Source organism: Vigna umbellata, chromosome 2, assembly GCF_029865625.1.
Source record: "Vigna umbellata cultivar VRB3 chromosome 2, Vumbellata_1.0, whole genome shotgun sequence".
Classification (NCBI taxonomy): Eukaryota; Viridiplantae; Streptophyta; class Magnoliopsida; order Fabales; family Fabaceae; genus Vigna; species Vigna umbellata.
This window is the reverse complement of record NC_142166.1, coordinates 46,436,967-46,451,107: the sequence shown is the minus strand read 5'-3', so window position 1 is coordinate 46,451,107 and position 14,141 is coordinate 46,436,967. Positions and strand designations below refer to the sequence as shown.

The 14,141-nt window shown below is 34.0% G+C and overlaps 3 protein-coding genes across 10 annotated transcripts; 1 reads left to right on the top strand and 2 right to left on the bottom strand.

Annotated features, from left to right (window-relative positions):
- The first annotated feature begins 2,785 nt into the window (after positions 1–2,785).
- Positions 2,786–7,119, top strand: LOC124830401 (uncharacterized). 8 transcript variants are annotated; one of them, XM_047304097.2, is made up of 6 exons: positions 2,786–2,931; positions 3,446–3,874; positions 4,053–4,657; positions 5,273–5,326; positions 5,628–5,750; positions 6,888–7,119. In XM_047304097.2, the coding sequence occupies exons 2-5, from the start codon at positions 3,476–3,478 to the stop codon at positions 5,722–5,724; spliced, it is 1,155 nt and encodes a 384-aa protein (XP_047160053.1). In that variant the 5' UTR covers positions 2,786–2,931; positions 3,446–3,475; the 3' UTR covers positions 5,725–5,750; positions 6,888–7,119. The 8 variants fall into 8 exon arrangements, with proteins under 8 accessions (XP_047160053.1, XP_087963239.1, XP_087963238.1 ...); XM_088107113.1 differs by having other exon boundaries at positions 6,885–7,119; XM_088107112.1 differs by having other exon boundaries at positions 6,811–7,119.
- Positions 7,120–8,842: 1,723 nt separating this feature from the next.
- Positions 8,843–9,778, bottom strand: LOC124830410 (uncharacterized). The gene has a single exon (XM_047304113.1). The coding sequence runs from the start codon at positions 9,776–9,778 to the stop codon at positions 8,843–8,845; it is 936 nt and encodes a 311-aa protein (XP_047160069.1).
- A 1,514-nt stretch (positions 9,779–11,292) lies between these two features.
- On the bottom strand, positions 11,293–13,740 carry LOC124830403 (GTP-binding nuclear protein Ran-3). Its single transcript, XM_047304100.2, has 8 exons — positions 13,604–13,740; positions 13,457–13,526; positions 13,201–13,257; positions 12,975–13,092; positions 12,255–12,344; positions 11,981–12,160; positions 11,801–11,878; positions 11,293–11,511 (listed from the first exon to the last, which is right to left on the bottom strand). The coding sequence occupies exons 1-8, from the start codon at positions 13,604–13,606 to the stop codon at positions 11,442–11,444; spliced, it is 666 nt and encodes a 221-aa protein (XP_047160056.1). The 5' UTR covers positions 13,607–13,740; the 3' UTR covers positions 11,293–11,441.
- Between the last annotated feature and the right edge of the window lie 401 nt (positions 13,741–14,141).

Here is a 14,141-nt window from a genome sequence, read left to right as displayed (position 1 = left end):
AGTCACTTGAAGAGTAAAATTGGAAAAGATAAATCATGTGTATGTAATAATATAGATACTATAATAAATATAATAGTATATATTATGAAATTAAATATAAATAATTTTTATAATTTTACTGTAAATAACTTTTATTTATTTTATAGATAATTTGATAATTAAAAAATAGTTAAATTTAAAAATATGATCAAATTGAAAAAAAAATGTTAAATTTTAAGAAATTCATAAAATTAATGAAATAATTATTTTGATTTAGAATGGACACTTTTTTTTCTTTTATATATATAGAGTGAGAGAAAAATAGATAAAGAAATAAAGAAATAGATAAAGAGATAGATAGATAAAATAGATACATAAAGAAATAGGCAAACATAAAATAGATAAATAAATATATAAATAAACCAATAGATAGATAGACATATAAATAAATAAATAGATAAAGGCTTAATTACCTACTTAGTCCCCATGTTCAGAGGTAATTTGCTGTTTAGTACCCGGTTTTAAAAATGTAGGCATTTGATACCTATGTTTTGAAATTTGTATCAATTGAATCCTACCCACTTAACGCCGTTATAAATCTAACGTTTTTCTGACTGTGTATGTGATTTGTGGACGAGCGGTTATGGACGAGCGTTCGCTTCGTTGGACGAGCGTCCTCTTCTGCCTGACTGGGCGTTCGCTTCGCTGGACGAGCGTCCTCTTCTGCCTGACTGGGCGTTCGCTTCGCTGGACGAGCGTCCACTGAACGTACTTGCGTCCACAGGGCGAGCGTTATCAAACGCTCGTCCACAAACGCTCGTCCACAAATCACATACACAGTCAGAAAAACGTTAGATTTATAACGGCGTTAAGTGGGTAGGATTCAATTGATACAAATTTCAAAACATAGGTATCAAATGCCTACATTTTTAAAACCGGGTACTAAACAGCAAATTACCTCCGAACATGGGGACTAAGTAGGTAATTAAGCCATAGATAAATAAATAGATAATAAACCTTTGATTTTTACAATCAATCAAGTTTTATTAATTAGTATAGCTCAGGTAGGTTTACATATATTTTAGAATTACTTGATGGGCATAAATAATATAAAATATAAAATTTGATGATAATCAATATTAGGGTGTTGCTCTCTCGACCACCAGCGCTTGCTCTCTCCACCACCCCCTTCCTTTTTTACCCCTCACTCCATCTCTCTATTCCTACTTTATCCTTCACTAAAATTTTACTTTTAGGATTAATATTTTATAATTTTTACCCACTCTAATCCTCTACGCACATGCAGCGACATACCTCTTCATCCTCTTTTACGTTATACTTTCGTGCTCTCATTGTTACTTTTTTATTGTGTGAATTCTTTCTCCTTTCTTTGTGGTACGAGAGTGTGGTGAGTGAGAGGTTGCATGTGGTGGTGGAAGAAAGTGTTATACGGTAACAAAGTTCAGTCTCAGTGGTGTTTGAAAGTGCAAAGGGGATGAAGATGCACTGCGTCGACGTACGTAATCAACCCTAAATTAACGTGAAAACCCTTAAACGGATATGAACATCCGTCAACGGATGTCAACATCCGTTTAAGGTGAAACGGATATCGACATCCGTTTAAGGTGAAACGGATGTCGACTTCCGTTTTGGTTCCTCAGTCATTACAATGTTTAAGGTGGGTCACTCCATATTTAATGAACCTCACTCAATATTTTATAGTTTTCAATAAAGTTTTCCTAATATAGGATAAAGTGTTGCTAGCACTCCTCATATATCTCATTTTTTTATTATTATTTGTACTTATAGCATATCAATATGCATATCTTTCCCCACAGGTGATTAAAATGTTCTCTTCCTCATTTTCTCTTTTTGGTTGGTTTGTTTGCTTAAATAGGACTCTAGAACCGAGGAATATGAAGAAACAGAAGAAGAATTTCTTAAAAGGTATGCTAAAGCTCCCGAGGCATTGGAAAATGGTTCAGCTATTGAAGAAAGGACGATGAAGACCAGGAACTGGAGCTGGAAATAGGTAATCTTTTTGTTGTATGCATATGGGAACATGTGCTTAATCTACTTTTTATTAAACATGCATCGCCCATGTAAAAAGGAAACTTCTAAAATGAGTTGGTCATTGTATCATTATAATTAATCTGGAGTTTTTAGGCAGTTGCATCATAGTGGTCAAGAACAATTTTTTCATGAATATCATTGTCAGAAATTAGGTACACAAATCTCATTGGCAAATATCACTATTCCCACTAGTATCACCCTGAACCAACCCGGATATATCCGCTCTGGCTGGGCACCGTATTGTCTTGTTTTTTTCTTTTAACGGGTGATGTTGGACATATGGATGCATACACACATATGTATAATTCAATAATAAACATATTATTATAGATTTAACGAATTTGAGTTGGAGGGGTGGGAACGGATCTTGGAGGGGATGGAAACGGATCTGAGAGAAAGTGAACAAAGGGATGGGGTGTGCAGTGAAAATGAGTGAGTGAATATGAATAGAAATTTAGGATTTTAGAACAGTAAATAAATAAGGTTAAAAAGTAAAAAAGGTTAATTTTGTAATTAAATTTTTTTTATAAAGAGTTGGAGAGGTGAAGGGAGAAAGGTGTGGTGGTGGAGGGAGTAACACATGACAAACTAGTTGGTTTTTGATATAGTAAACAAAACTTATATAGTAAGTGAATTAGAAATTATTTTTCTTAAAAAATATAAATTACACCGTACCCAGCCTGCAAATGGCCCAATGATTTGCGGCCCATTTGGCTATTTTTATCTACACTGCGCCTATAAGTCGCACAATTATGCCATTTTTGACAAGAAATTCTGAAACCCTAACTTGTTCGTTTTTTCCATAATCAAAGATACTCACAGGCGCAGCGATTAGTTCAGATATTGTAAGCGATCTCACATCGTGAATCGTAGATACAGGTAATTTTTCATCATCTTCATTTATTAGAGCTGTTTAGGTTCATTCCACATACATCTATTTTAGGATTTTAGTTGCTTTCAATTAATCGCGTTGACAATTTTTATAGACGATTTTTTTCCTTCATTGCAAATTTTACTGGAGATTTGTTTTGTTTAGATTAGCAATATATATATATTATGAATTCATTCGATTGACGCACACTTGATTGATTGGTGATTAGCGACACCGATCAAGGTTTTGAATTGTCGTTGTAATGGTTTTCTGATGAAAAATTGCTGGCAAGTGCAATCTATGCATTCACAATCGTGGTCTGAATTGCGATAGAGATTCGGTTAACCTTGACTTTGGCACCGCCTTAGGCTGTTTAAAACCTTAATTTTGATTATATTTTCATCGTTGGTAGAAGTTGTTAAATATTTTCTTGGAGTTGTATATAGTCTATAATCCTTCTAGTTTATCTGAAATAAACATTATTTTATTCTGTGATATTAACGTAGAAGTACAATGCCACAGCTTCGTGTCTGAGTTGAAGTAGTCATCACCATGACATTGAGAAAGGGAAGCAAAGTGGAGATACCTGGTTCTACTGATGGACCTAGTGTGGAATGGCGATGTGCGCGAATAATTTCTGGTAATGGGCACACGTACAGGGTTCAGTATAACCGTTCTAGTACAACAAGTGAGTCTAGCATAGTAAGAGTTTCAAGGAATGCCATCAGACCATCCCCCCCTCCAGTTAAAGGTATTGGGAATTGGGCAGCAAATGATCACGTGGAGGTTTACAATTTTGGTTCTTGGAGAGCAGCCACTGTTTTGAAATTCATTGATGGAGATTTCTTCTTGGTAAGGCTATGGGTATCTTGCAAAGAGTTAACGGTACTCAAGGTAAACATGAGGGCACGCCAGACTTTTCAAAATGGTCAATGGGTTCTTATGTCAAAGGTAAATTTCTATTTGCTCAACATAATTGCTTATGATTTAATTTTTTTTTAATGTTAGTTAATACTCCAAAGTTTGGACAACTTTCTTTATGGTTGAATTTCTGGTTTATTCATAGAGGCTCCTTGACTACACTTAAATTGAATTCAATGTCCTGATATTTTGTTCGTGCTTGTTCCAGGGATCTGGTAAGTCACCAGTTGGGAAGTCTAACTTGATTTCTAACAGTTCCAAGGATCAGCCTGAAAATAAGTGCCGAAATATTTTTTCTCAAGGATTAGATGCCAGTGATCACCAGGAACGCGTGGTCTCATCTTTAACGTTGAAAAGAATGTCCCCTTTTGTCTCCTCTTATCCCAGAAAATTAAGGACTATGTCGAATATGGGTGAGTGTGAAAGATTCAAAGCTGTAACTACAGCCCCCTTGCTGCAAAAGGTACATGCTGTTGTTTACCCACAAAATAATATGGGTGAAAAATGCATGCATACTTCCTTTACTAATGGTACCAACAAATATTATGAAACAGGAAAGGAGAATTCTTGTAATGTTTCAACACACTTTCTTGAACGAATTGAAGAACCTGATTATTCTTGTAGTGATCTGAGTTCTGTTGGCAGTTGTAGTGTGATTAGTAGTAACTCAAATAAAATTTCCAGTGATACCTTAGCAGGTCCTTGCCAAGATGAAGATACCCTTTGCAGTGATGCAGAATCTCTAGATGTTGGAGATGTGGATAAAGGATGCTCCACTTCTGCCAGTGAGGTTGCAGCAGAAACAATTCATAGGTTTGAGTTGAATGCATACCACAGTACCCTAGAAGTTTTGTATGCCTCTGGTCCTTTAAGTTGGGAAAAAGAAGAAATATTGACTAACCTTCGTATTTTACTCAATATTTCAAATGATGAACATTTGATGGAGATAAAGAACTTAGGTTCATGTGGTCAGAATTTTTAAATGTTTACATTTTAATCCCTCATTTGTACAGCCTTATTAGGTTCTGAAGAAGAGTACATATTTTTGAATAAATATTTTTTCTTCAAATTTCTATATTGGGAAATTATGTTGCTATACTCTTTATGTATTTGCTAGTCTCTTAATCTCTCTCTTTGACATTTGATTTTGTAATTTTTCCTTTTCAATTGGTACGAGTTCGTAGCTTCTACACGTGCTATGATTTGCTGATATGAGATATTCATCTGATTGTCTCTGACTACTTGTATATCATGTAATTTCCAAGTAATGATTAACGACTTCATGAATTTGCATGTACAGCTTGATTATAGTTCTGAATTTAATCTGAAGTATTGCTTAATTTGAATAAAATATATTAGCGATCTATTTTATGGCATCATCTTTTCTGCCATTTGACTATTATTGATGAATCAACTACAATTTTCCAGGGCCAGTGTAGGAGGCTTGCATGCCTTGCTTCCAATGGCTAAATATGATACTAGGTTTGCTTCTCCTCTCTCTGCAAATTAATTGGTCTCATCTACCAATAATTTTCTTACTGAGATTTGAAAATTCTGACCACTGTATATCACTCATGTGATTCAAGAACATGATCTCGCTTTTAAATTGCAGATGTAATCCTCATATGGCAGGTCTTATTGTGCAATTATTCAGATAATAATAATTTAATTCATTTATTTGCATACGGTGTGAACTATCTTCACTGTTACTTGAATACTTTATCCTGTAAGAGGAAAAAGAAATGATGCTAGGATGTTCAGAATCTGTTATATATCATATCAGGTATCTAATTGCCCTGGATTTCTGTCCCGTGGCCTCTCCATTATGCATAAGCAGATGTGTGGTGTGTTCACATGGAAGCAAATTGCAGCTGCAATAGTGCTTTGCAGTCACTACTTCAAACGGGTAAAAATCTCACATCTCGGTATTTGCATTATTGACCTAATTATTTTAGGGTCGTTTGCTCAAATATCATGTACTTTCTAATCCTGTCTGCAAAAATATTCTCTCCATTCCCTAATTTCATCTCACCACTGTCTGACAGCTGTATCTCCTTATTCTTCCGCGTGTATTGTACAATTTGCATTTCCCAATCCTTATTTTTACTAGTCTATATTGCCCACCTTTGTCCTCTAAGAAAGGACACCTTGGTTCGCTTGTGTTTTTCCTTTTGCTTCTTCATTTTGTGCAGCACTTTTTTGAGTAGTTAAATTATGCCTTAAATATGCGGCAAATGTGTATCTTGTAGACTGTGACTAATTCTGTAGGCTTTGATCCTAAAGGACTAATATTAAATTACTTGTTTGAATGTACATAATTGTTTTGGTCAGCCCATTATATACCGTCTTATTGTACCTTTTTTAAACTGCTCACTTAGTGCGCATATTTTTCTAAACTTTCTTAGATTTGGATCTTATAATTTCCTCGAGCTTATAAAAAATCTAATTGATGAAAATGGCATATAATGGCAACAGGTTAGCAATGTTTTTAACAGGTCTTGGGAAAAATACTCCATGCAGTAGTTTTTTTAATGGAAATTTGACTGTATCCTAAGAATTTGTAAAGTAACATAGGAATACGCATGCACCCGTCATACTCAAATCAATTAGCTCATTTCCTCTTTTCTTTCTATAGTGGTTTCTGAGCATGTATCCATTGATTGCTTTGACATGGAGCAGCATTTTCTATGTATATTCTCATTGAGGTTAAATTTGTTTTTTTTTTTGCCTCATTGTTTTTGTCTCCAATAAATTATATTGTTTGTTGGGTTTACGTGCTAATCGCTAATGAGATCCGTTGGTGACATTCTGTTAACTTTTGCAACGTGATCATTCTGATTCTCAACTGTCTATTTTGAACCGTTATATATAGGAATAGAAAAAAAAAATATCGGCTATTCATAGACATAATTCCCTGTATTTTAATCCTTTGCACTTTTTTCTAAAATTCATTTAGGTCATTCTAGTTGTGTAGTTTTTACGTGGACAATTTGAATCCCATTTGATGAGCTGATCAATGTTTTGGCTTTTGCAAATCAAGAAGGCTTGTGGAACCGAAGCACCTGGGAAGATGTTGTATTAAGCAAATCTTATGCATATTTTGGATTGCCTCTTTATCTGCGTGTATGTCTGACTTCGATTTCGGTATATGAATTTGTCTGATCATCTTAAATCAGTATTTATTTGATGCCATTATGTGCTGTTAAGTTAATCTGTTAAAATTTTGTATGATTGCAGCCCGTGCTGTGTAAATCAATATAGGTTTCATTCCATCAGTGTTTAGAGTTATTACTGTTCTCTTAATGTGCTTTAAGATCGAAAATCAGTGCTATAAATGTTTACAGTTATTATTCATATCTATTGTCCTAAGCTAAATTCATTCAGTTACCCATTAACAAATTTAGCGCAAGATACGATCGCCTCTTTCATGCTTTTTCATATTGTTCTTTATTAACCAACCAGTTTATCTATCCTGGATTTGTGGACTATAATGCAATTGTGTCGCTCAATTAAGCATGTAAATTACTAAATCACTCCTAAACTTTCATTTAACGACAATTATTTAGTACGAGATGATGATGTTGAGCAAGGAATTGCTTATGCAGTTTGTGATATAGTAGCAGAAAGTTAAGTTTGTTTTCTTAATTTTGATGTCTCCACTATTCTTGTGACATGGCAAATCATAGATCTTCCAGACATGACAATAGCGAATAAAACGATAAGTGAGTATTTTTGATAATTTTCAAAAAGGTATTTTGTTACATGCGTAGTTGATTCCTATGTCGGTATTTGTGGTAGAAGTAAGATATGGGTAATGTCGCATGTAGATGATGGGACGTGAAATCTTAAATTTTTAGCAATACAAAGTTTTAAGATCATGGTAACAAAATTTTTATTACTATTTACACTACTTTTTTTATTATTTTAAAAATATAAAAGATCACTTTAATTCGAACAATTTTATCTTTTAAGTAGTTTCAAATAATCTTTTTCTAAACTTGAAAAAGTAATTGCTGGAGTAGGTTGTTTCTTTGAAAGATTGGATGATATTTTTGCATAAATTAGCATAATACATGGAATATTAGCACTTGAGTGCCAAATAATTTTGTATTAATAATGTTATTTATTATTATAGTTTTGGAAGGTAAAATCATGTCATTTAATTTTGAAAGGATTAAAATAATATATATTATCAATTTTTCGCAATGAAATTAATTTTTTTTTTACAATTTTAAGAACTAAATTATAATATTTATTAATTTTAAAAACTAAATTAATGTTGCTTAGATAAATTACATGGTACCTCTTATACTGAATTATATTATATCTTTCGACCCCTTAAATTTACATCACTTTTATACTGCGCAATTTAGAGAAAGGTATAAGTTAAATAAAAAAATATTTAATTTGACTCAAATACTACATTTTTCTATTTCCATTGTAGAGAGTATCTTTTGACCCTAAAATGAAATTATAATAACTAAATTAAATTATTAACCTCTCCTAATGTTTGGCTTTTTAATATATAGGACTGAATTATATGTTTACGACATAAATATTTTCTTTCTCAACTTTTTCATTAAGACTCAACATCATGCGAGTCACTCATCAAGATGAATTTTTAATTTTGATACATTTTTTATAGTCATCGGAAGACTTAGTAAATGCCAATAAAGCATAAATCAAATTCATATAAAGTATTCACATTATTTTTCACCTAGCACTTTAAGAAGAAGAGCTTAACACAATCTTGGCTGTATATTACTTAACTTTCTTATTTCTATATTTCTATCAAATTGAATTTAAACACAAAATTGAATATTCCAAGCCAACACTGATATTTGAAGCCAAAAGTTAGTCAATAAGATTACATAAACAAATTTCTTTTCGAATCAAACAACTCCAGTTTAAGGAAGAGATGGCTCAACATTGTCATGATAAAATTCAATCGTCTAAATTACATAAAGATTGCAAATTGAAAAATAAAAATTTAGCGAGTTAACCATGGAGGGAGCATACTTCCATATCAGAATCCAAGCTCATCTGTGCCATCTTCTTCATCAACAAATCCGCCTTGTCACGAACTCTCACCGAACCCCTCACACAAAGATCAGCCAAGACGGTTGAAAATTCTGGCAACATCAAAGCCTCAGTGACACAATCTTCACTGTCATCAAAAAGACGAATAAGGATATCAGCAGCACCCTCCTTGCTCAACAGAGACCTACCCTTCAACACATTCAACATTACTCTAATTATCTCATCCGTTTTCTTCAAACCATTCAACCCTTCATCAAACCTCGCAAGGAGACTGAGAACAGCGAGAGAAGTTCCTGCCAAGTCCTCGTTATCAGTACCCTTCACCACCTTAAGCAGCACTGCCACTGCCCCGGCTCGCACTGCCAGAGTGCAGTTTCCATGAAAATGAACAAGCTCAGCAAGAGAACTCAGAAGGTGGTTCGCATCAGAACCGTGACACCCTTCAACTGCTTTCACTAGCAACTGAACTGTGCCTGCCACCCCAAACTTGGCCTTGTTTTTGTCATGCATGGCCAAGCTGCAAACCAATGAGGAGGCCAGTTTGGAAGAGTCGAGGGAAAATGATGAGTTGGTGATGAGGGAGTTGAGGTAGTAAATGGTTTCCATGTCAGCAAGAGATTGCTTCAGATCTGGGTTGAGGGATAGGTTGAAGAGGGTTAACAAAGAAAGTGTTTGGATGATGGGAGAGGAAGAGTTTGTTAGTGTGGCTATTGTTGGAATGGCTCCTTCTGTTTGAGCCAGTGAGGTTCTGTTTTGGGAACTGACCTTCGTGATGGAAGCCAGCATTTGAAGAGCTTTCTCTTGAACTTCAACCGAGTCTGATTGAAGCAGAAACACACATTCATTGATGGCATCAAAAACACGAGACGAGGATGATGATATCACCGAAGACATCTTTTCTTGGCTTTTGAGCTAGGGTGCCCGTGTTGAATACCACCTTTCAACCACCCAAGTTTTTCAGACTTTGGAATTGAAGTATTTAAGAAACTTAAACTTGAAACGTATACATCTTTGGTTCTGTAAATTATGTGAATATATAGATAGTTTCAATGTCTCATTAGCATTGGAAATGGCTTCATTTCTTTTAGATTTTTGTCCTACTCTTGGATGTTCCAACACATTTAATCTATATCTCTGTCATTTCTCATTGGTGGGGAACGGGATATATGACTATAAAATTAATTCATTACTTTGATATACGTTGTGGGCAACTAGACAAATTGTATAAGGAATTTAGTATGTGAGGCTACCGCCTTACGTGGTTAAACTAGTCGAGATACTTGAACAGGGCTTTCTGGGTGTATAAGGAATTAATTCATTTTATTTGTAAATAACTTCTAATTCAAGGAACATATGAAGGTTAGTGAATGTCTACCACACATTTTATTACTCGAGTTTAGTATCCTTTGTAATCACAATGACAGATAGTCTACAACTTTTACATTTGCGGACATTTTCACAAAACATAAAAGTTTAGCTCTTACAGCTCTTCACTTGTTGATGTGATAAAAAACATTTTCACAATGACAGATAGTCTCTTTTCCTGTTTTTATTCCCATGTTAGTATGTGATAAAAATAAGATGTTATAATCAGACGTGTCAGGTCATGAGGTGATTATAGATGTTATAATATCGATTGCTTCTTTAAATTTATAAATATTAATATTAAATACATGTTATAATCGATTTCTATTTTATTTATAAATATAAATATTAATATACATATTATAATCGATTTCTTTTTTTATGTATAAATATAATATCATAAATTGTAAATCTCTCATAATTGACTTAATCAAATTTATTTTCATCATCACATATACTATGGATACTGCCTACATTATTAGATTGTATAAATAATTATTGAAAATTACAAGGCATTGAAGACTATCAAATATGACATTTCGAATTTCCAACAAAAATCAGCCAAAATAAATAGTTATAAATATTTACCAGATTTGCTTGAAAGATAAAGGCTTAATATCCTATTTTGTCCCCAGTTTCGTCCGAAAATGTCAAATTAGTCCATCCTTTAAAAAATGCGTCAATTACGTCCTAACTTAATAAAATTTGCATCAATGAGATCCCTTCCGTTAAATCCGTACAAACAGCGTTAATTATCTAAGTAGAAAAAAGAGAAAAATAATTAACGCCGTTTGTACGGATTTAACGGAAGGGATTTCATTGATGCAAATTTTATTAAGTTAAGACGTAATTGACACATTTTTTAAAGGATGAACTAATTTGACATTTTCGAACGAAACTAGGGACAAAATAGGGTATTAAGCCAAAGATAAAATATAAAGTGATTACTGTATAAACCTTAAGGCGTACCATAAATGCAAAATGTATCTTGTCGGGCGTCAAACACACTGAACAACCGGAATGCCGAACGTGATAACCAAACAAACAATCGAAAACACCTCATAATGATTGAATTTGAAACCTCAAATCAACGACCAAAAATGTCAATAATACACAACCCCAAAAACATATATTGTAGCATACACAAATACCGGTCACTACTAAGGAAATGGTCCACAGACGCACAATTACTCTACTCAAATGTATCATCGTCGTCGTCTGGAAGGGGCTGACTAGCAGCTGCAGCAAGCTCAGCCTCATGTCTGCAAAAGCCACCAATTCATACATTATAAAAAATCTAAAACGAACAATTATGGATGACCAAAGACAATAATATTTTCAGTCTGATCGGTTGGAAACAACTTGTGAACATTTCTTATAGAAACTAAAAGTACAACATAAATCATGACGACAAAACATTAGGCCATCCTTAAATTCAAAATGTAATCATGCAGTTCTGTAAACCTACTTCATCATCCTAGAGAAGCCGTGACTAAAAAACTAAAGGTTGCAGGTAAATAATCAGAATTTTCTTAGGGACAGGTAACTTACTGTTGTTGGGCTGCTAAATCAATTTGAACTTCTGGTGGAGCCAACGCAGGAGATTCTACAAAGTGCAAGTTAGGATCTCTGCAAAATTGACACAAGTAGTATAATTTTAGTAGAAAAGTATTAACATTGTAATTGTCTTATAATATGCACAGCAAATAAATTTAGCAGTTTTGGAGATACCCTGCAAGTTTCCTAGCCAAGTACAAGAATGGCTTTTCAAAATTATAGTTGCTCTTTGCAGATATCTCATAGTACTGCAAGTTCTTCTTTCTGTGAAAAGTAACCTGCTTGGCCTTCACTTGCCTATTCTTTACATCAACCTTGTTACCACAAAGAACAATTGGGATGTTCTCACAAACCCTGAAAAAACAGTTTGGCAGAAAATGTCCAGATCTGATGTAAACGGAACTTATATGAAGCTGATAAACGGGCTTTAACAAATTCATTTACGAACCGACAAAGATCACGGTGCCAGGTAGGAACATTTTTGTAAGTTAGCCGAGCAGTAACATCAAACATGATAATAGCACATTGTCCATGAATGCTGCAGTATAAAGAATATAAGGAACCGTGTTAAAAGCAGAGGGATATATATATATATATATATATATATATATATACACACAGAGAGAGAGAGAGAGAGAGAGAGAGAGAGAGAAACAAGCTTAGCAGTTTTACATCACGGTAGGAAAAAGATTACATAAACATTTCCAAAAGGAACAAATTAAATATCTCAATGCAGTTCTTAAATGCTATATTTCCTACATATCCAAGTCATCCCCATGAAGATTTAACAGTACAGAAGCAGGAGGCCAGGTAATTTTCACGCAAAAACCTCAATGCAGATAATAAAAAAATCATGGAATCAATGCCCAAGAAAGAATATGATAAAGCAAATAAAAAATCATACAATCTTGATATCCAAAGAAGTAACTCTAATGTAAGAAGCAAGAAACGCATAGATGATGAAAGCTTGCAACACGCAGACAGAAGAAAGAATGCTGTTTCATTATAAGCACTAAAGAATGTAACAAATTTGCATTTCCCGCTTGGGTTGCAGATGATCACAAAAATCGTATAGAAGTAAACATTAAAATAACAAAGTCGCACATGCCATAATGAATACCAAAGAGTCTGCTGTTCTTGTTCACGCAAAAGCCAGAAAAGAACTTACTAATATCCATCCCTGAGACCACCAAACTTCTCTTGACCCGCAGTATCCCAACAGTAGAAGCGAATCTTTCCACAGTTAGTGAAAAAATCCAACGGGTGAACTTCCACACCAATAGTCGCTGTTTGGGACAAAACCATGACAACAAATTAGATAATCGCAAATAAAAAAGAACATACAAGCACAAATCATTAGCCACAGAATAAATGATAAGGAAAAAGATTCTCACGTTCGTATTTCTTTTCAAATTCACCGGTGAGATGCCTTTTCACGAACGTTGTCTTTCCTGTAAAGACGTAAACTTTTAGTGGTGAAGAAGTCGATGGCGAAATTATTTATTAGAAAGAGCCTAGATCGTTACGAAAGAATACAAAAAACCTGACAAAAAATATATATTGCGAAATAACGTCAAACCCTAAACCTAACGGTTTTGAATCAAGAAAGAACGAAAGTGGATCACCGGAAAGAAGGAAGAGGTAATTCACCTGTTCCACCGTCACCGACGATGACGAGCTTGAAACTCGGGTAGTCAACTGTTTGCTGATTAGGCAAAGCCTGCGACGCAAACATTAGTGTTAACCGAATGAACAGAGAAAAATGAGAAAAACAAAAGAGTGAAAGAGAGGGATAACCATAGTGAAAGCTGTGACCGAAAGAGAGAGAGAGAGAGAGACAGAGCAAAGAAAGCAAGGGTTTATAAAAGTTCGCGTTTCTTCCAAGACCCTCTTAGCGTTAACCTCACGCACCTCTTCCAACTGGACTTTGCCTTTCCGGTCTAATACTACTGTTTTTCAATTAAATGGACTTTATATATAATTAATTGGGTACTTCTTATTGCACCTCCATTATTTCTTCTTGCACTTTTATATATATAAATATTTGAATTGAACTTCATTTGGCGCCGTTTGACGAAAACGGCACTGAAAATCCTATTTATGCAATTATCCCAATCTATCCACTTTTTTTAAAACTAAAATGCGATCAAAACCAAAGTAGTGAAAACGAGTCTAAACTTACGTTTACAAATATCATTAAATAAAAAAATTGTTTTTTAATTCATTATGTAATATTTAAATTTAGATATTCTTTATACTGAAGAGTGATGTTCCCTCTACCGTACCATCTTCTCTCTCCATTTTTTCAATTTTTTTTTAAATCCTAAATTTATTC

Bases quoted from the DNA above. Each gene is read 5' to 3' on its own strand.
- LOC124830410 (XM_047304113.1), bottom strand. From the start codon at position 9,778: ATGTCTTCGGTGATATCATCATCCTCGTCTCGTGTTTTTGATGCCATC.
- LOC124830401 (XM_047304094.2), top strand. From the start codon at position 3,476: ATGACATTGAGAAAGGGAAGCAAAGTGGAGATACCTGGTTCTACTGAT. The intron at 3,875-4,052 runs GTAAATTTCTAT...TGCTTGTTCCAG, and splicing joins AATGGGTTCTTATGTCAAAG to GGATCTGGTAAGTCACCAGT.
- LOC124830403 (XM_047304100.2), bottom strand. The intron at 13,258-13,456 runs GTGAATTACCTC...ACGTCTTTACAG, and splicing joins CGTCGGTGACGGTGGAACAG to GAAAGACAACGTTCGTGAAA. The intron at 12,345-12,974 runs GTAAGTTCTTTT...TTTATACTGCAG, and splicing joins GGTCTCAGGGATGGATATTA to CATTCATGGACAATGTGCTA.